The following is a 20,595-nucleotide window of genomic DNA, read 5'->3' on the forward strand; positions in this document are numbered from 1 at the left end:
CTCAGAGCCTTGCATTTGCCAGGCAAATACTATACCTCTTTTTGCTTTAATTACTTTTTCAAATAGATTCTTAGGTTACACCAAGGTCAGGTTGGACAGAGATCGCCTATTTATGCTTCCATGTAGCTAGGGTGACAGACACATGCCACAGCAGCTTTTTATAGGTTAAGATGGAGCGTCAATAATTTTGCCTAAATGGGCCTGAAACCTCAATCCTCCAAATCATCTCTTCCCATCTGGCTAAGATTGCATTTGTTAGCCTTTACACTTGGTCCTTTCATTTTTTAAATGGTCTAATTGGAACCTAAGTTGAATAATAATAGCTATTATGTGCTTTTGTTCTCTGTACCTGGAAAAGTTTGTCTTTTCTGTACTAGCAGATATAAATGTTATTTCTTAAATAATGATTAACTATGACCATAAAACTCTTACTATGTGAACCAATTTTCATATTTCACCTTGCTGATCATTTCCCTGAAGTTGCAGTGTAGATAGTAGAACAGATACTAGAAAGGAAGCACTATCCAAGCACTGGTGGCTCACATATGTAATCCTAGCTATTCAGGAGGCTGAGATCTGAGAATCTAGGTTTAAATAAAGCCAGCTTGGGAAGACAAATCTACGACTTTTATCTTTAATTAACTAGAAAAAAGCCAGAAGTAGCAGTGTGGCTTAAACGGTAGAGTGCTGGCTGGGAGTAGTGTGGGGAGAACAGTAATAAAATAATGATGGCATAGTTAGGGGGAAGAGAGGTAGCTAATTAAAATTCTATCTGTTGCTGCTGGTTTTGTGTGAAAAGTGGGGAAGCTTTCTTCTAAGTGAGTGTACTTAACTGTCTTGGTCATGTTTCCCTTATTTTTGTCCTTCCCAGAAAATAAATATATATGGAGAGGAAAGTGATCACTTGGAGAGGTAGTTTAAATCCAGAAAATAAATGAATGGTTTTCAGTGAAGAGCATGAAGTTTATACTAGGATGTCAGAGAAGAAAATAGCTGCATAAACAGACATACAAATCTGGGATCTCAACGGCAATGGGTTGGTGGGGAAGAATAGTTAGATGACAGAAAAATTGATTTTTAAATTGCAAAGATATTAAATATTGATAAACATTTCATATTGTAATTTAGTAAAAATTTGTTTTGGTGGAACCAGTAGGATGTTAATAAAAGTGACTTAAAGTTTTTGAGACCATATGAGTTTGGAAAGTATTAACTGTGGTTGAGAATACTTTTGAACTTGTGAGAACATTTAAAATGATATTCTTTGATGGCTCAGTAACGGGTAACAGCAGTGTAGCTTTCTAAAGGTATTTGAAAATGCAACCCTTTTCTGATTGGGTGAAGTGGGTAGATGATGTCATGGGGACTAGTGTTTCTTGGGACATGCAAGTTTAGGTCTTATTAGCTCTTACACTATTGCTATGCTATTATTAGCAAGACTCCTCACCCCCCCCCATACCAAATTATTCTTAAGTCACATTTTGCAATGATTTTTTTTCTTCTTATTCTCTAAAGTTAATAAAGCAGCACTGATCCTTGCCTTGTTACTCTCCAGTCAATCTCTTCTGTTAACTAAAAAAATGAAACCGAATTTCTCCTTTTTTTAGGGAAATTATTCTGTTAATGAAGTGATTACTTTGTAAGTCTAACTCTGTACATTTTACCACTTAGGGCTTATAAATTTATAACTTTCTTTGTACTTTTGGAGCTTACTATAAAGTGATGTTAACTAAATCATTCTATTTAATTGGATAGAAAAGCGTGTCAAAATGATGTTACTATATTTAAATAATTGCCAAGATTTTCACATTTCTTACCTCCAGCTATAACACTGAGTAACTTAATAGCGTTTTTGTTTTTTAACCTCAGCTACTTAAGTCAAGAATATCCATTGAGTGACTGCAAGTCACTCAATGTATGTAGTATAGTTTCTGAGTCATGAGTGGGGTAATTATTCCTGTGGTCTGAAAACTTTTCACTTATAGATGAGTCTGTTACTTTTATAACATAGGAAGAAAACATGGGTACAGAACCTGTTTCTGCCCTTTTGATTCTCTGTCCCCTGCTTCCCTGACCCTCACCCTAAGGTGTTGTATATAACAGACACAGATGTATGGCCCACTGCTTTGAAACCCCTGATGACATTCTTGAAGAAGTCAAAATATTCAAGGCAGTTTAACAGGGAAGTTCACTTATCCAGATCACCAAGGAAATTTGAGGGTCATTTTGGAAGAATTTATCTTTTTTTCCCCCAGAATTGTCTTTTCAGTTTTTTTCTTAATTATTTTATTTTGTCACATGGTGTATCTGCAGTTGAATTTATTAATTTTCATTATCAAACCAGTAACCAGACATAAATTTCAATAATTAAAAGTAGTTTCAAGTATTAATATGAGAACTTATAACTATTACTTTTGACATGTAAGTTGAGAAATAATTATTTAGAAAATAATTATTTTTTAGGAAAAAAAAAGGTAGCTTCTGCTCATAAATGTGTTTTATAAGTTTAAGAAATGCCATTCAGTTCCTGATATTGAGAAAGAATTTTAGTTGTATTATATATTTAATACATGTTGCCTTAATTTAAGTCAAAATAATGTGAATCCAAGGGATTTCTTATGTTTTCCTGTAGGCATCAGAGTTAAACTTTCCTCCACTGCTAAAGTAGATCCAAATGATAGCTGTTATGTTGTAACAAGTTAGAAATTTGTTCCCCTAAGTGAACACTGGGAAATTTCCAATTTTCAAAGGCTTCAGAAATTTCTAAATTTCAGAGGTTCAGAGCTATGTTTCATTATTAAGTTTCTTTTATACTTTGTGTTATAGTCATCTTCATTCTGAACTTTCTGATTTCTAAGCTTCTTGATTTTTTATTTGAAAAGAACACCTACCAATATTTCTTTTGAGGTCAGTTGAGTATGTGTCAAGAGAATCTAGAGTTTTAAAAATCATTTTTATTTTTCTAACATTCATGACAAGCATTCTTATGTTCATGATTTTTGGTTTCTCTCATTCTTTATCATTATTATTGGAACCTCTTTTATTTAATTTCTCACAGTTATTAGCATAATAATCTGTTTCAGGATTGTCTTGGGGATCATCACAAAGAAGAACATTTTAGAGCATCTCGAGCAACTAAAGCAGCACGTGGACCCCTTGGTGATTAGATGTATCAGATCTCCTCACTAGACACCTTAGAAGTCAGGAGGCATGAAACTTGTGAACTGTTCAGTTCTCTCCCAGATACCTGCTGAACAAAAAATACTACCATGCTGCCAATTATATTTGTGTTTGATCAGATGTCTGTGAGATCAATTTAGATATTTATAAAATTCTATTCATAGAAAGTGAGCAAAGTTAACATCTCATCAAAAATCATCACTTACAATTTAAGAATTATCAAAGTTTGGTGGTTGAATGAGGAAATGTTGGACATGCTTAAGTATAAAATTGTGACAGATCTGACTAACCTAGCATATTCACCGGTCTCAGAAGACTCCTGACTGGTTAAAAATGTCTGTTCTATCATCCCCAACCCCTTTTTCTTTTTTGCTTCCTAGTCTGTGATTGTCTTGTGGTAAACCTAAGCTCTAAGTGATCTTAACTGAGCTTAGCAGTTAGAATTACAGACAATTAGATTTTTAATGGGCACACTAACTAGAGCATTGTATATATACGTATATATATATATCTGTGATTGTGACATTGTTTTTTTCTGCTGTCCCCTGCATATTTTCAAAGTCAGAATGTGTGTCCTGCCATTTCATTTAGTGAACTTGTACATAGATCATGTTTGTGCCCCTTTTGTATGTTTCTAGAATGCTATAAGCAGCTTTGGGGTCAAATTTATTTGTACTAACAGGCTTTATGTCTTAGTGGCTATGTGACTACAGATAAATTTTGATTTATGTTAACCATATAACAAAAAAATGTCTGGCTTTAGTGATTAGTGCCTGAAATTAATTTGGTCCTGCAATTGTCATACCTAAATGAAACCTATCCCGTTTGCTTAAGTACACAACTGATTATGTGTTGCTGTTGTATGCTAATATTTCACAAGTATTTCATGCATCCTTATTTATAAAACTACTAACCAGAATAATATAGGAGCTACTCATTCATTCTGCTTTCTGCTTCACTTATAATAATCCTTTAGGACTGTTTCTCGTTTTCTATGTAACCATTAATAACTTAAGACTTTCATAAAAGCACTGTCTTTTGGGGTGGGGCAAGATAAGGAAAAAGAAGGGGCAAACATTAACTATATACTAGAAACCTGGGTTGTACTACATATTTATTCTTAGGATTCTGAAGTTTAGGAGTGACGTTTTGTGTTGATCATTATGTATATATATATATATATATTATATATATATTTACATGAATTGTATGCTTTTATGAATTCTGCATACAACTGGACAGTCCTTAAATTATTTCTTTAAAGTTGGTTAATGAATTGAAAGGATTGAATTTTATTGTTTTCTTAATATGCTCGGAGTGAATTTTCCTTCTCAAATGGGATTGATACCACTTCGTATCCATAAGCCATCCCATTTTTTGTTGCTTTTTTTGTTGGCATACATTAATCAAAAATAGCTCTTTCAATGAGGCATGCAGTCCTCAGAGTTTGTGGAAAGGACCTTATGCTCTGAGTGACCATAATACTTTTTATATCAAAGAATAGCTGCTGGATTTCATTGTCTTTAGTAATAGAAAATACAAAATCAGACCGCTTGCTTTGCTCTATTCCTGTCAACAAAAAGGATTTTGCTATAGATGTAGCTTCTCTTTTTCTTTTCCTTCTCATTTTAACAGCACCTTTCTATTTATCCTTTTCAGACGCCTCCTTGGCATTATAACAAAAAAAGATATCCTCCGTCATATGGCCCAGACGGCAAACCAAGACCCCGCTTCAATAATGTTCAACTGAACCTCGTAGATGAGGAGAGAGAAGAAACAGAAGAGGAAGTTCATTTGTTGAATAGCACAACTCTTTAACATGGGGGAGTCGTCCACATTTTTTTCTTCTTTAAAAAAAAGATATTAAGGCAGAGCACTTGCAACATGGGTTTGCAAATAATGCTGGTGGAATGAATTGTCTCAGGAGGGAAAGGAGAAGGAAAGGAATAAGGTATTTCCCCGTCTAACAGAGATGAGCAAACCGCCTTCTGTTGTTCTTCACTGGATGTGTTCACAGACAACGTGCCGTGATGGTGCAGGCCTGAGCCTCAATGGAGATGAATGACCTCAAAGTTCACGAGCACCTGGCCTGTTAATCCAACATCTTAAAGACACGTTCTCAGTCCCTGTTTCTGGAGGGATTCCTTTGAATTGAGCCATCAGTAAGACTGCAAGGTCTTGCCCCTCTTTTTTTTTTTTTTTTTTAAATCTGAACTGTTCTGTTTAATTCATGAATTCTATAGTTAAGCATTACCTTTCTACATTCCAGAAGAGCTTTTATTTCTCTCTCTCTCTTTCTCTCCTGAGCTATAACAAAGCCTTTTGAATTGGTGTACCCTTTTGAAGCAGTCCTTTCTCATATTGAGATGTACTGTGATTTTAGAGGTTTCCTCACAAGAAGGGTGTGTTTCTTGTGCCATTAACCATGTAGTTTATACCATCACTAAAGGCTTGGAACAGCACACACACCACATCAAAGGCTGGCCAAACAGGTAAAATCTTGAATGAAGTGTGAATGAAATCTCCCAGTTAGTAGGCTTTGTGATTCAGAATCAAAAACTTTGACTTTAAAGGATAAACAGTCTTATTTTTTTCCTTACAGACTTATGGAAAATGTGACCTGGTCTTATGCAAATTTTCTATTTCTAAAACTACTACTATGGTATAGAAGTGCTGTTCAGCATAATTAAACAATGCTGCTGCTATGACAGTAAAGAGAAGGAAGTGTTCTGTTTAGCTGTATTTGGTATTAAATGCATGATAAAACACTGGAATTTTTTTCTTGGAATTAGATAAGTCATTTTCTTTCCTCAAGATGCATTGCTGACACTGAAGATGAATTGTAATTCATAACTTGCACTAAATGTATATTTCTTTTCTTAAAATTTACCATTCTTATTTATATTTTTATGGATTAAAATTTATAAAATACAGATCAGTTAATATCGCACTTAAATAATTTTACCTTTTTAATGTGATTTTTATATACTAATTCAGACTTACAAATATGGAGATATGAACAAAGTTTACAATGGAAGCCAGTGTTTAGAAGAGGTGGTTACTTTTTGGTGATCTAGTGTGTGCAAAATCTTTATCTGATCTCTCACTGCCATTTCCTGGATTGTCTTCTGACCTGTCCATTTTGGCCTACAAACTGGAAAGTTGAAAACACGAAAACACCACAAATTATTCAATAGACTAAAACCCAAAAGTTAATGTTTAAACTTTTTCTAGAAAACAAAAAAAGAAAGAAAATAAATCGCAAAGGTAGTACTTAAAATTCTCATCTCAGTATAACTTTTCATCTCTGGGTAAATTATACTCATTTTTGGAAGTGTTCCATGATGGTTTGAATAGCTACATTGCACATTTTTGTAGAGTCAGTTAAAATGTACTAGTTACGTTTAGAATGTTTTGGTTTTCGAATCATGGTAATTCACTATTGGCAAAGGCAGTAACTACTCTAAGGCAGTAACTACTCTAAGGACAGGCCTAAATATCCTGATTGTGCATTTTTGATAGGCAAATGAATTTTTGCAGACAGACATTTTCTGAAACATAACTGGCAATGAGCCATTTTTACATTTTGAAAGATGCTTCACTTCCTAGTTAATAATAATATGCCTGTAGCATCTGCAAAACCACATAAGATCTGTGTGATCTTGAAGACTTAAGATCATGAAGCCATATTAGTGATTGAAAGTTGAGCAAAATTTTAGGAATTTTGTGAAACATTCTTACCTGTGCTATCTGCCAAAAATTAATATATTATCCTCATTATTTACTATTTTTGGCAGATTTCAAGTATTTGTCACAGGCCTCTCAAAGTTCTTTTGGATATCCAGAGTGAAGATTTCTAAATGACAGTTCTGTTTCTTCCACTTTTATTTGTAAAGCATTGCTAGACTATGAACTAACTCCTTAGCATGGCTGACAGAAAACTATCTGGAGTTTTAAGCCTTCAAAGGAGAAACTAGTTTTTGCAAATAGTTGCATACATAAAATACATATGGATTTTTCTCCAAAGTTTTCTTTTTAAATTCAGACCTTAATTTCATTGCCCATTTTTCATCAGATTGACATTTCAGGGTCAATATTAAAGCATAAATTTTCTTTGGTATATTTCTATTTCTGAGATGTCTTACTGCTGAAATACAGGAAAAGTGCCGTATTTTTAATGCATTCTGAGGTTTTCTTTCATACTACCATCTGTTTCATCCTTCCTTTTGATATATTGAGGTTTGTCTGCTTTTCAACCAAATGAACTAGTGGAGACCATAAAATACATGTGCCTAGCTAATTGGCAAACTAATTGACCAATATAATAAACGTAGCGCCTTATTTGAGTACCCTCTTTGAGAAGGTATGATGAGAATGGGCAAGAGTGTCAGCATTTCTTCCTCTTAATAATTGTTTTCAGTTTTGGTTCATGAAGAATGTTTAGTTTGTTAATCTGTGATGTTGCCTAGAGCTGTATTTATCTGTTTTTATTTATACTAGTGTAGTAAAGCTGCATATCATTACAGTAAAAGTGATTACTGTGATGAGTTAATCAAAAAATCTATTAAAATCTATATGATGATGTGTGGTTTGGCCTTTAATTAACCTGTAACAGCCCTCCCCCCGTACTGCTGGCTGCACTAGCCAACAGTGTAGGCCAATATGCCTGACACGCACAGCCAGTCTCAAAAAGGTGATCATTATAATGTGCTTCTCAGGTTAGAAAGCCATTTCTGTGCTTTATTAAAAAAAAAAAAAAGACAAAAACAAGAATCCTGAGAAGAGCAGATGCTGTGTAGAACAGCAAGTTGTCCGTGCATGTTAACAATATGCTTTTGTAACCTGTGTCAGTGGAAGGTTTGTCTGCAAAATTATTTCAGTTCGTTCACTTTCAAAAGTGTCATTTTTTTAAAAGAGAAAAACGTGCACAAAGAGAGCAGGTTAAATGATTTACCTGCTATAAAAAAATTACCTTGGCAGTTTTCTAATAGAACCTTAAGAAAGGGTGATAAACGGAACATTTGAATGAAATTTCAGTCTTAATATTAAATGTTCTATGAGGAAAACACTAAAAATCTAGGGTAGATCTTTGTTCATTTGTTGAGTGTTTGTTGAACTTACTGGGTGTTAGGCACTAAATGCAATGTTTTTAAAATGTACAGCTGCTTGATTCTGAGAACATTCAGCTAAGGAGTGGGCAAGTTTTAGAATGTAGGGATGATTAGGATGATTTTAATGGGAAAGTGAACCTAGTTTGAGTGCAGAAGCAAGAATGGAATGAACAGAAGGGGCTGCTAGTAAAAGAAGATGGAAAGACAAGTGATATTTAGAATGCTTGTAGTTTAGGTTAGGGAGGTTTTCCTTATTGACACCAACTAGTCAAGATCTTTGGAAATGAATGAACTGAGGTAAGGGTATTGGATTACCCATCAATATTAAGCAAGAATCTACATAGGAATAGTTTGACATTGAGTCAGTACAGTCTGTTTGAGCTAGTGTGAGGGACTTAGGCCCTTGCTGAGTAGTTTATAAAGCAGCATCTCACTAATTTTTTTTTATAAGCTTTCATTTTTCCCTGGGTGTTTCAGCCTAGCATACAAATCCATGAGTCTTATCTCCATTTAACCGGCAAAAAGCTGGAACTGTAGTTCAGAGTGCCAGCTGTGAGTGAAAAAGCTGACTTCCTGAGTTAGGAGGTTTTGAGTTTCAACCCCCAGAACTGTGTGTGTGAAATCCTCTCCCCTCCCACAAAAGCTTGTAGCCTAACTGGGGCCATGAGACCGCATTGTATTTACCACATTATTTTAAAAAGTAAATCTGTTTTAGAGTGCCAGCTAGAACAACTCTGGAAAACCACTGACCATTCAACAAAAGTTCTTTGGGTAAATCTATGCGGGTTAAATCAGATAACTTTATATGCAGAGGCTCTTTTGCATGATCCGCCAAATTTTGTATGTCATTGTTTGCACTTAGGTTTTAAGGCTAAAGATTCTTGTCAGGTATAAGGAATAAATCACAGCTACCCACTGGTTTGTATCAAAAATGAATTTCAGTGGAAAACTAGAACCTATATGATATATAATACCACTTACTATATTAATATACCTATGTTCTGGTCATTGTTAAATCAGACTCAATTCTAAAGGAAGGAATGTCTTAAGGACTGGACTGGTAACTGGGAGACTATGAGTTACTTGGAAATAACTAAAATGCACATTGGTAGGCCTGGGATCATCTACACTAGCCATGGTTATAACATGAGTTTCCATGTAAACTTACCTCTCCTGTATCCCTGTTTATATACCACTATAATTCCAGCCCTTAAAGGAATAGCTGTATTAATTCAAGATTTACTGTATTATTCATACAGTAAATTGAGTTTCCCATTAGTGAGTCATGGGACCAGAATTTTAGAATATTTTCATAGATCTATTTCACTAGTTGAGCATCCCTTATCCCAAAACTAAAATGCTTCAAAATTCAAAACTTCTCAGCATCATGTCAATCCTCAAAGATTTTTGACTTGAGAATTCTGGATTAGTAATACTCAACCCAGATAGTAACAGAGGACACCCTGAAAGTAGTAACTGTCTAGTTCTTCAAATCCACTAGACAGTGACTACCTATAACATGCAGTGTCTTCCAAAATGTCAGGTGTCACCAATCAGGTAAGTTCACTTTATTGTACGCAAAAGAAGTCCAGAATAGCCTGTCAGTTTTTAGTAAATGTTTCCATTTTTCCATTTATTTTCCGTGTTCCTTAAAAACAACCCCCCGTAAGTATGATATGGCATTTAAAAATAATATACACCAAACAGAACAAACCCTCATTTATCCTGCAAGTTGGTCTATGTTCTCTTTATTTCTGTTTGCCAGATGATCTTCAATAATTTCTGCAAACAGATTCCTCTTCAACAGATTATATGCAAGAGGTAAAAGTTGGCCAGCAACTTTATGAAAATACTGAAAGACAAAAGAATATAACATTAAACAGGAAAGGGCAGATGCCCTATGTGTTTGGAAAAAATACAATGAAATGGTCCATTTTTACAAAACCTACTTTCCAAGATCATGTTAACTACTTTTTCAACTGACAAACTGACTTTGGCACAGGTACTTGGTATTCTGTTCAAGAGGGAATTGTGCATATCTATACAAGACTAATGGAAATACCTTGAAGGAAATCTAGAAGAAAACAAATATTTAAGTTCTCATCTCAAATTTTATCAACTTGTTAAAAAAAAAAGTCTTCCAACTATGCCCTCATTATCTTTTCAGCATATTCTTACTAGTTAGACATTAAGCTTTATTCTTCTTTGAAATGCTAAATGTCACTGTCACTCTCCTGTATTTTATTTCCTTCTTCCCTTACCACAGAAACATTACCTGTTAAGAGTTACCCCCTAGGCTTATTGAATGGTTTTACAGTGCTATTGCATACATGCATAGTATACAGTAATTAGCAATACAACATTCTCAGTAACAGTAAACATTCAGCATTTAGCGTGGTTAAGTGCTGTGCTTTAAATCTATTCAATACTTATGTAAAATTCTCAAGTCTCCTATTTAGCTGGTTTATTCTACTATTTGTGAGCAGATTAAGCACTTTCCAGATTGCTGTCATTCTGGCTATTAGACATTTTTTATTTTACTGGTAGAAACCATATATGAGGCAAGCAGAGAAAGGCAGGGCAGTAGGATTTATGATAGGGTTCAGAAAATGTGTTCTTCTGACCAGTGGCATCACCTGGTAAACTAAGAAATGCAAATTCTGAAGACCCACTCAGAGCTCTCAATGGGATGGGAGGCAGGAGAACATGGGGAACCCATGTTGGAACAGTTGTTGATGATTTTGGTGCCTGCTAGAGTTAGCTCTACTGGATTAGTCTTGCTCCTCAGTGTGGTCTGCAGTCACCATCACCTGGGAGCACATCAGAAATGGGAAGTGGCAGGTGTCAGACCCAAGAAATAATTTGTTTTTTACCTAGAAGCAAGTCATTCCTAAGCACTTTACAGTTTATAGAGATTTTTTTTGGGGGGGTGGGGAGAGGGTCCAGTCGTGGGGCCTGAACTTTGGGCCTGGGCGCTGTCCCTCAGCTCTTCAGCTCAAGGCTAGCGCTCTACCACTTGAGCCACTTCCGGCTTTTTTGGGTTTTTTTGTTTATGTGGTGCTGAGGAATCGAACCCAGGGCCTCAGGCATGCAAGGCAAGCACTCTACCACTGAGCCACCTTCCCAGCCCCCAGTTTATAGAGATTTGAGTCTAGAATCAAATTGCCTTTGTGAACTTGGGTAAGATGTTCTGCCTCTTTGTGATCCAGTTGTAAAGTAGCTTAAATGAGAAATAGTACATGCAAGTGTGGATATGGGCAGATATTTTATAGGTAAAAAAATAGATACAAAGATATTAGAAAAGTTACACAAGTGGGGAAGATAAGATTTTAAGACCAGCCTCACTCCATCCAGAAGCATGTTACAGTACTCAGGCAGCTGATGTTTTTCTTTAATGAGGAAAATAATGGTCGACTATCATCCTACATATACATATACATATTATTCCCTCCCCCTCTCCTGCCAATACCAAGGTGTGAACTTAGGGCCTTGTGCTTGCTTAGGTTTGCTTCTTGATTGGCTCTGTGTGAAGCCAGTACTTCCAGTTCAACTCTTTGCTAGTTTGGAGATGGAGTCTTACAGATTTTTCCCAGGCTGGCTTCAGACCAGTCCTCCAGAGTTCAGCCTGAGTGGCTAGGATTAAAGGTCTAAACACCAGTGCCTGAGTAAGGCACTCCAGCTCTATGGGGTGGCAAAAAGTTGGAGGACTGACATCCAGGCTGACCCAGGCAAGAAAACAGACTACCCCCAAATAATTAAATTTGAAAGGGCTGTGAGTATGGCTCCAGTAACAGAGAACTTGCCTAACAGTACAAAGTCCTGAATTCAACCCCAAATTAAAAAAAAAAAAAAAAAAACGCTCACTCACATTACAAATGACATACTCATATCATTTGTCTAACGGGTAAATATACTTTAAACCTATAGGAAATAATCTTGGTTATTCACCTTTACTAGATTTCAAATATATTAGGTGGTTCAATATACCAAATGTATCCATATACCAAATGCATTGTATTTCCAAATACAAATGTGTGTGCACTTGCAGCAGCAGGTGGGTAGCAGTTTTACTCACATGTGAACCATAGCAAAAGAGGTCCATTCCCAATTCAAGCCCCATGCCATAATCACATTCATCATTAGCAAACTGTACAAAGGTCATCATTTCCTGAATAGGAGCAAATGCCTTTAGTCTCTCCTCATCATTTGCAGCCTCAACAATTGTCTTGCAAATTCTCTTAAGGTCAGCTGAAAGAAATCAATGATATAAAGGGGTCATCCATTGTAATGGGGGGGGAAGGGGTTTGTTTTATTTTGTTGGTCTTTTTTTTGCCAGTCCTGGGGCTTGAATTCAGGGTTCTAAGCACAGTCCAAGTTTTTTATCCTAAGGCTAGCACTCTTCAACACTTGAGCAACACATCTACTTCTAGATTTCTTTTTTTCTCGGTAGTCAACTGGAAATAGTCTCATGGACTTTCCGTAGTGGGCTGGGTTTGAACCACGATCCTAGGATCTTAGCCTCTTTAGTAAGCTAGAATTACAGGTGTGAGCTACTGGTACCTGGCTAAGGTATAGCACTTTTAAAGGCAAAACGATTCTATGTTCGTTTTTTTTTCATTTTTTCTTCCAGTTGACAAATCTGCCACACTACAGTTTTGATTGGCAGTTTTATAATTCTTCTACTTAGAATTCAAGCATAAAATGTGGCTAAGCAGAAAAAAATTTGTTTTAGCAAAGTGTACTTCACAGTTAGTTGAAGTCAAGAGGATTTTTTTTTTTGAGAAGAGTCTCACCATGTAGTCCAGAATGGCCTTGAACTAAGGGTTCTCCTGCCTTATCCTCCTGAGGACTGCAGTCATGATTTCAAGGCTTCCCAAGTATGCTAGTCTAGGAATCAGCAAACTGTGGTCAAGTCTGGCTCACTTCATTTCTAACTGCCTTCAAAAAAAGGAATGATTTGTATTTACAAATGGTTGGAAAACAAGAATATGCGGCAAATACTGCATGTATCCCACAAAGTTGAAAACATTGGCTATCTGGCCCTGTCTAGAAAGTTGGCCAACTTCTTAACCAAACCTCTAGGAGTTGGATTTTTAAAAAAACAACAGCCGGGCGCCAGTGACTCACGCCTGTAATCCAAGCTACTAAGGAGGCTGAGATCAGAGGATCATGGTTCAAAGCCAGCCTGGGTAGGAAGGTCCATGAGACTCTTATCTCCAATAAACCACTAGAAAACTAGAAGTGGCACTGTGGCTCAAGCAGTAGAGCGCTCACCTTGAGCTAAAGAGCGCAGAGACAGAGCCCAGGCCCAGAGTTTAAGCCCCATGACCACAACAAAAAAAATCCCGAATAGACAAAGTTACTGAATTTTTTTTTTACCTGTCCTACTTTATTTTTTAAAAGATATTTAAGAAAACGAAAACAAAACAAACAAAAACCATGAGCTAGGTGGTGGTGGCTTATGCCTATAATCCTATCTACTCATGAGGCTGAAGTCCGAAGATCATGGTTCGAAGCCAGCCCGGAAAGGAAAGTACCTCTTCTGTCCAATTAACCATCAGAAAAAATGGAAGTGGAGCCATGGCTCAAAGTGGTAGAGCTCTAGCCTTGAGCAAAAGAGCTCAGGGACAGAGCCCAGGCCCTGAGTTCAAGCCCACAACTGCCAAAAAACAAAAACTTGTGAATTAAGAACAAAAAGACAATAATAGAAAGACAAGAAATCAATTCAAAAACTAAAACCATAAGTTGGAGAAGTGTAGCCATGGCAAAATTATAGTCTGAAGTAAGAGTCCAGGGAAAATTCATAATGTTTATTTCAAGACTATTAAAAAAAAATAAGTGGCTAACAATTCTATTTTGGCCTTCAATATTTTCTTCATTACTTTCTGAATACCAGTGTACCAGATCTCAAGATGTACATAAAATGAATGTACTAAATATCTAATTAGACTTACTTTTGACAAAGCCTAAGTTTGCTCTTTGTGAGTACTTCACAATGTAAGGAAAGCCTTTCTACATGTATACACTAGCATGTATGCACATGTTTACATACAAAGTACATTACCATCTGTTTCAGGGAGCTCTCTATATCCAACATCATTTTTATCTACTGGGACAACCAGGCCTGCACCATGAAAGGTCTTGGTAACAACCTAAGGAGGGACAAAAACATATTAAATTATGGCAAATAGACCAAATAAAATATTCTACTTCTTTGTAAAGTCCAGTGAAATCTTCCAAGACAGAAGACATAACCCAAAATCTCTAATTTTAAAAAAGTGTTTTAACCTGCATCTCTGATATAAAAACTTCCTTACCTTCATACTTCTACTTTTTCATTCTCCTATCTTTTACTAAACCACTAGAAGAGACATTATTCAAAAGAAGTTTTCATGAACACACACACACACACATTTGTTGGGGGCAGGGGGCTTGGTTTGGGTCCTGGGACTCGAATTCAGGGTTTATTGCATTCCCTGAGCTTTTGTGCTCAAAGCTAGTACTTTACAATGCTAGCACTCTACAATTTGAGCCATAGCTCCACTTCGAGCTTTTTCTGGTGGCTGGAGATGAGTCTCATGGACTTTCCTGCTCAAACTGTCTTTGAACCACAATCTGCATATCTCAGCTCCCTGAGTAGTTAGGTTTACAGACATGAATCACTGGCACCAAGTTTATAGCCTTGTATCTTTATACTAAAATAAGTATGCATGGAATTTAGGATTACAAGTAAAAACCAAATTACATAGTACTAGAAGAAACAGAAGTACTTTTTATAATTCTGTGTTGGGGAAGACTTAGTTAAGTATATTAAAAAAAAAAACAAGTAAAAACTACAACCACCCAAGAGTTGTGGTTCATACTTGTAATCCCAGAATTTAGGAGGTGAAACAGAAGAATTTAGAGTTCAAGGATAGTCTTGGCTCTCATACAACAGTGATAAGAAAAAGACCATAGAAAGTTTTCCTTACCTTCAGGAAGAATGAAATACAACAAAAGGATGATAAAGTGTTTTCGTAGATGATTAACTACATGCTAATTGTTCTAGACTCCAATCTCCAATAAACCACTAGAAAACCGGAAGTGGCACTCTGGCTCAAGTGATAGAGTGCTCGCCTTGAGCTGAAGAGCTGAGGGACAGCGCCCAGGCCCAGAGTTCAAGCCCCACGACTGACAAAAAAAAAAAAAGTACCAGTTGTAGCCGGTCTTGGTGGCTTACACCTGTAATCCTAGCTACTCAGGAGGCTGAGATCTAAGGATTGCAGTTCAAAGCCAGCTTGGGCAGGAAAGCCTGTAAAACTCTTATCTCCAATAACCCGCCAGAAAACTGGAAGTGGTGCTGTGGCTGAAGAGGTAGAGCGCTAGCTTTGAGCTGAAGAGCTAAAGGACAGCACTCCGGCCCAGAGTTCAAGCCCCACCACCACCCAAAAAAAAAAAAAAAAAAAAGTACTAGTTGTTAGCACATTATCAGAATCTTCATGTTGAGGAGTACGATTAATAACTTAGGAAATCCCTCTATAGGGTGGATGAGGTCTTAAGGCATGCCTCAGAAGTGGATGGAAAGATATAAGCCTCATTTTACAACATTATTTAACCAATGTTCATTTATACAAAATGGAGAAATGTTAAGTATTAGAAAGTGAAGGTAGGCATATAACTAATAAGATACAGTGGAAAGGATGAAAGGTGTGGAGTTAGTTCTTAGACTGGTCCCTCATGACTCTAGACAAAGCACAAAGCCTTCATAAACCTCATTGTACTCATCTGTAAAACAAGGTAATTCCAACTCTGCAGATACATTATAGGGTCTAAATGTGGGGACTATATAAACACTTTGAATTCCAAAGTACTATTAGGTATTGTCTATAAAAACATATCTAGTATGCTGAATGGTACTCTATTATATTAAAAATGGGTATATTACATTTTCTGCCAGAGCGAAGTCTCCAGTTTTCCTGTTAGCTTATTCTGAAATTTGTAACTGAAAAACCAATTCAAAACCCAAAAGTACTTGCTCCTTTACAAAATACTTCTTCACACTTCAGGCATTAAAAAATGTAAAAAGAAATGGTGAAGGGATCAATGAAGAAAAAGGAAGAACTGCTTGTACACATTTACTGGAGAAACCTAACAAATCCTAAAATGTACTCTCTCAAAAGGGAATTACATTTAAGGTCTTAAAAATACAATTGAATGTATTTTTATAAAACTGTTCTTCCAGCCAGGCACCGGTGGCTCACACCTATAATCCTAACTACTCAGGAGGCTGAGATCTGAGGATTGTGGTTCAAAGCCAGCCCAGGCAGGAAAGTTCATGAGACTCTTATCTCCAATAAATCACTAGAAAACCGGAAGTGGCGCTGTGGCTCAAGTGGTAGAGTGCTAGCCTTAGCTGAGGAGCCAAGGAAAGCGCCCAAGCCCAGAGTTCAAGCCCCACGACCGACAAAAAACAAAACAAAAAAAAAACGATTCTTGCCTGAAAACACTATACTAAATCAAGAAATATCAGCCATTAAAAGAGGGAATTTAAAAGCCAGGTGCTATTGACTCACACCTGTAGCTACTCAGGAGGCTGAGATCTGAGGTTCAGAACATTCAAAGCCAGCCTGGTCAGGAAAGGCTATGAGATTCTTATCTCCAACTAACCACTGGAAATGAAGCTGTGGCTCTTAAGTGGTAGCATGCTATATGAGCCTTGAGCAAAAAACGCTCAGGGGCAGTGCCCAGGCCCTGATTTCAAGCCCTATGACCAACAACAACAACAAAAAAAGAAATTTAAGAGTTCACTGACTACTACTCCAGTGCCATCTGAGATTCAGGTGTTGGATAGCCCTGAAGGACCTCCACTGCCCTAAGGAATGGCATCCAGCTCTCTGTGAGCCAGGGCTACAGAATAAGGGAGAAATCAAGAGGAGATCTGCTAAACAGCACAAGTTAAGACTAACAGCATGAAATCATACTTTTTTGTCTCTCTGTTTCATCTTCATGGTTCTCTGTTCCAGTGAGTATCCCAATTTTCTGGCTGCATCTGTGAGTTTTTCATCTATGCTTTTCAAGAGGCTGGTTTTCTTTTTATCAGTTACTTCTTTAAGTTTTTTCATCAAAAATAATCTGAAAAGAAGTAAAAGCCTCATTATATTGCTGGCCACTATACACAGAAGTTTAAGCAGCTAAGATTAAAAATGGGAAAGTCCAGTAAAAAAGTCTCACAATGGTTCTCTCAAAATTTCTAAAAGGTTTTATTAAGAGAAAAGTATTAAAAGCTACCAGTCAGAAACAGCAAACGATTGGAGTTTGTATTATGTATTTTTTATAAACATTATGGTAAGAATCATTTTAAAGCTGAGATTATCCAGGTGCCAGTGGCTAATGCACGATTTCTAGCTATTATGGAGGCTGAGAGCTGAAGATCTTGGATCAAAACCAGCCTGAGCAATAAAATCTGTGAGACTCTTATCTCCAATAAACTACTAAGAAAAATCCAGAAGTGGTGCTATGGCTCAAGTAATAGAGAGCTAACTTTATAGTATAAAGAGGCTCAAGGACAATGCCTAGGTCCTGAGTTCAAGCCCCAGGACCAGCAAAAAAAAAAAGTTGAAATTAAGTCAACTTTTAGTTTCACTGCTTGAATATTAAGATAAGATTATTTTGGAGAAGTCTAGAAGTCTAGAATAAGAAGAAAAAATAGTATATAGATACCACGAGGATTTCTTTTTACAATTTTTTTATTGAGATTGATTATATAAATTTCACAAATTTCACAAAATTGTAGGCTAGTGACACTTAAAGTCACAAACACATTTGAACCTTCACAAAGCAAACTGTCATTATCTTAGTCTATAAAGGTTGTGAATTCTAAAAGCTTTGACAGTACAACTATTTCGTCTGCGTTGGGTGATATCCAAAAGGTATTTTTTTAACAGAGCCAAAGGACATCATTAGATATTTAAGTTTAATTGATTTAAAAATGTTAACTTCAAATTTGTGCTAAGATATTCTTAAAACATAGTAGAAAAATGATGCTACTTTATAAGCTTATATAAAAGAATACTTCAAGGAAATTTTAAAAGAACATAAAACCAATATATTATTGCCAGTTAGAAATAATGTATATTTATCACCAACACACTGATATTTTTGCTTGTGATATTAAGTGAAGAGTAAAACTGGAAATGGCACCTACTTTAAGACGAAAGTCAACCTCTTCCTCTGAACTCAGTTCTAGAACCCAGGCAAAAACATTTGTATCTGCCACCTACATTTGAAGGTACCACTGGCTGAATACTATAAAAGGCTCAGAACATTTATACATTTCTAGTGTGATTCTTCAGTCCTTTTTACATATCAGGAATCTGAGGCACAAAAGACCCTCAACTTACCCAAGCTCAGAACACTAGCAAGGGCGCGCTAAGGCACCACAGAAACCCAAAACACCAAAATCACATTAACCATAAAAATGCAAATTTAATGATGTCAAATTTGAATCAATGTTCTGAACTCTGAATCAATGTTCTGAACTCTCCACTATATTCTGCATATAGCGCTTTCAACTACTCTATGACACTTATTTGCATTAATACATATGGAAATGGGCTGTTCCCTTGCCTACAACACACTTCTTGGCATTCTTTCTAGCAAGGTCTTGTACAGCCAAGAAGTTCCTGCATCACCTTCATTTCATTATTATGACTATCTCTTAGCCTCAAACCTACTCTCTAGCACTTGGTTTCATCACACTTTCAAGATAAGGTACCTTTTGGTGGAGAAGCAAAACAGAAGTGTATAATAAAACTATCTAGAAAAGCCATGGAAATCATCTTTAGAAATCTATAACCTTGAGTTTCCTAATTCTCTTCTGTAATGTTCTGTAAACATGTATACCCATCGGTGTTTAATTGAACACAGGGGGATCAAAATAAAATATTTTCTTACTTGACTGCAGCAAACATATTATCTCCACTTTGAACAATTACACAGTTCTTCTTTGCTTCATTTGTACCAACATACACAGGAAGTTCATCAGGAGAATCTCTGGTTTAACAAAAGATATTAAAAATATAGCATTTCATAATTATCAGGCAAGTAGAATTTTGGTTCTATAGATGATTATTTATACTTATAAAAAAACTGAAAAATTTACTAAGCTCTGTCAGGTTCAAGTTTCTTATGAATCTATATGACACATCTTATTCCTACAACAGAACCTGAAATTAAGATTTTTAGTATCTAAGTTTTACACCCAAATTCAAAGAAAGAGGGAATACACTTCCTTTAAAGGAAGTAGAGAAAACTTCACACAACCTGATGACCTTCATTTTTGAGTCTGAATGAAAGGAAACCAAAAGTAAAAATGGAAAAACAAAACAAACAGGGCAAAGGATTATCCAACTTTACTGATGAAAAGATTCTCTTCCTTTTGTTTTCAGAAACAAGGAAACCAATTACAGAGCAGTTAAGCTACTCTGAAGGCCCTAGTAAATTAATGTCAAAGTCAGAAGCAGAATCTATACACAGTAACTGAGCAATCCTCTGCATAGTACTTTCTGGGTAGTTTCCATCTTCCCCTCTATTATCTTAAATTTAGTTTCTACCTAAAGCACTACCACTAGTACATGTGGACAAGGTCTTTTCATGATACTTCTATTTCTTAACACTGTAAGCATCTCATTTAGCTCTCCTAATATTCCTATCAAGTATGTACACTTATTATCCCCATTGTTTCAGAAAAGGGAACTGAATTACAGAGTCATAGTCACTAATGACTGGCATACAGTCGGGTAGGACCAGTTTTTCTGGCTCCAGAGCCTGTCTCTCAACCCCCACCCTTAAAGAGAATTTTATCAGCTTCATGAGAAACAATTGAAGAGCCTATGACAACTCATTCTTAATTACCAGCTGCCACTTGGATACCTGGAAGCACATGAATTATTGAAGTAAAAAGAGCTGTTCTCAGCTGCTGGAGAAAGCGGAGGTGGGAAGACTGCTGGAGTCTAGGAGTTTGAGATCAACATGGGCAATACATTAAACTGTTTCAAAATAACCCCCTTATACCAGCTGTTATAAACTATTTCTCCAGCTAAAGGAGAGCTTTTGAATCTAAAAGGGAGAAAAACATTATTTAAACAATGTTAATAATAATAATAGAACAGTAATTTTCAACCTAAAAGGTTCATTATCCTAGGGTAGGTTAAAAGTAATAACAGCGGTGATGACCAAGATGGCGACGGGGCAGTAGGGAAACGCCACAGCTCTCTCCAACCAAAAAGAGAGTTCGAGTTCCAACGCTTAATCTCCCCAAGAGACC

At 36.3% G+C, this 20,595-nt stretch overlaps 2 protein-coding genes across 7 annotated transcripts in view; one reads left to right on the forward strand and one right to left on the reverse strand.

Moving 5' to 3' along the window:
- Positions 1–7,762, forward strand: part of Clcn3 (chloride channel, voltage-sensitive 3) — a 58,061-nt gene extending 50,299 nt beyond the window's left edge. For 3 of the 6 annotated variants that reach the window (XM_013025397.1, XM_013025426.1, XM_013025406.1), the window contains 2 exons: positions 3,084–3,159; positions 4,840–7,762. In XM_013025397.1, the coding sequence (XP_012880851.1) occupies positions 3,084–3,159; positions 4,840–4,998 (235 nt within the window). In that variant the 3' untranslated portion in view covers positions 4,999–7,762. The remainder of the gene's footprint in view (positions 1–3,083; positions 3,160–4,839) is intronic. The other 3 variants (XM_013025416.1, XM_013025445.1, XM_013025436.1) reach the window with 1 other exon arrangement.
- Positions 7,763–9,892: 2,130 nt separating this feature from the next.
- LOC105992542 (chromosome unknown open reading frame, human C4orf27) overlaps positions 9,893–20,595 on the reverse strand; it is a 20,628-nt gene continuing 9,925 nt past the window's right edge. The window contains exons 4-8 of the mRNA XM_013025458.1: positions 19,224–19,322; positions 17,252–17,402; positions 14,356–14,443; positions 12,367–12,539; positions 9,893–10,143 (exon numbers count right to left, since the gene is read on the reverse strand). Coding sequence (XP_012880912.1) covers positions 10,012–10,143; positions 12,367–12,539; positions 14,356–14,443; positions 17,252–17,402; positions 19,224–19,322 — 643 coding nt within the window. The 3' untranslated portion in view covers positions 9,893–10,011. The remainder of the gene's footprint in view (positions 10,144–12,366; positions 12,540–14,355; positions 14,444–17,251; positions 17,403–19,223; positions 19,323–20,595) is intronic.

This window comes from Dipodomys ordii, unplaced genomic scaffold (assembly GCF_000151885.1).
Source record: "Dipodomys ordii isolate 6190 unplaced genomic scaffold, Dord_2.0 Scaffold4, whole genome shotgun sequence".
NCBI classification, from domain to species: Eukaryota; Metazoa; Chordata; class Mammalia; order Rodentia; family Heteromyidae; genus Dipodomys; species Dipodomys ordii.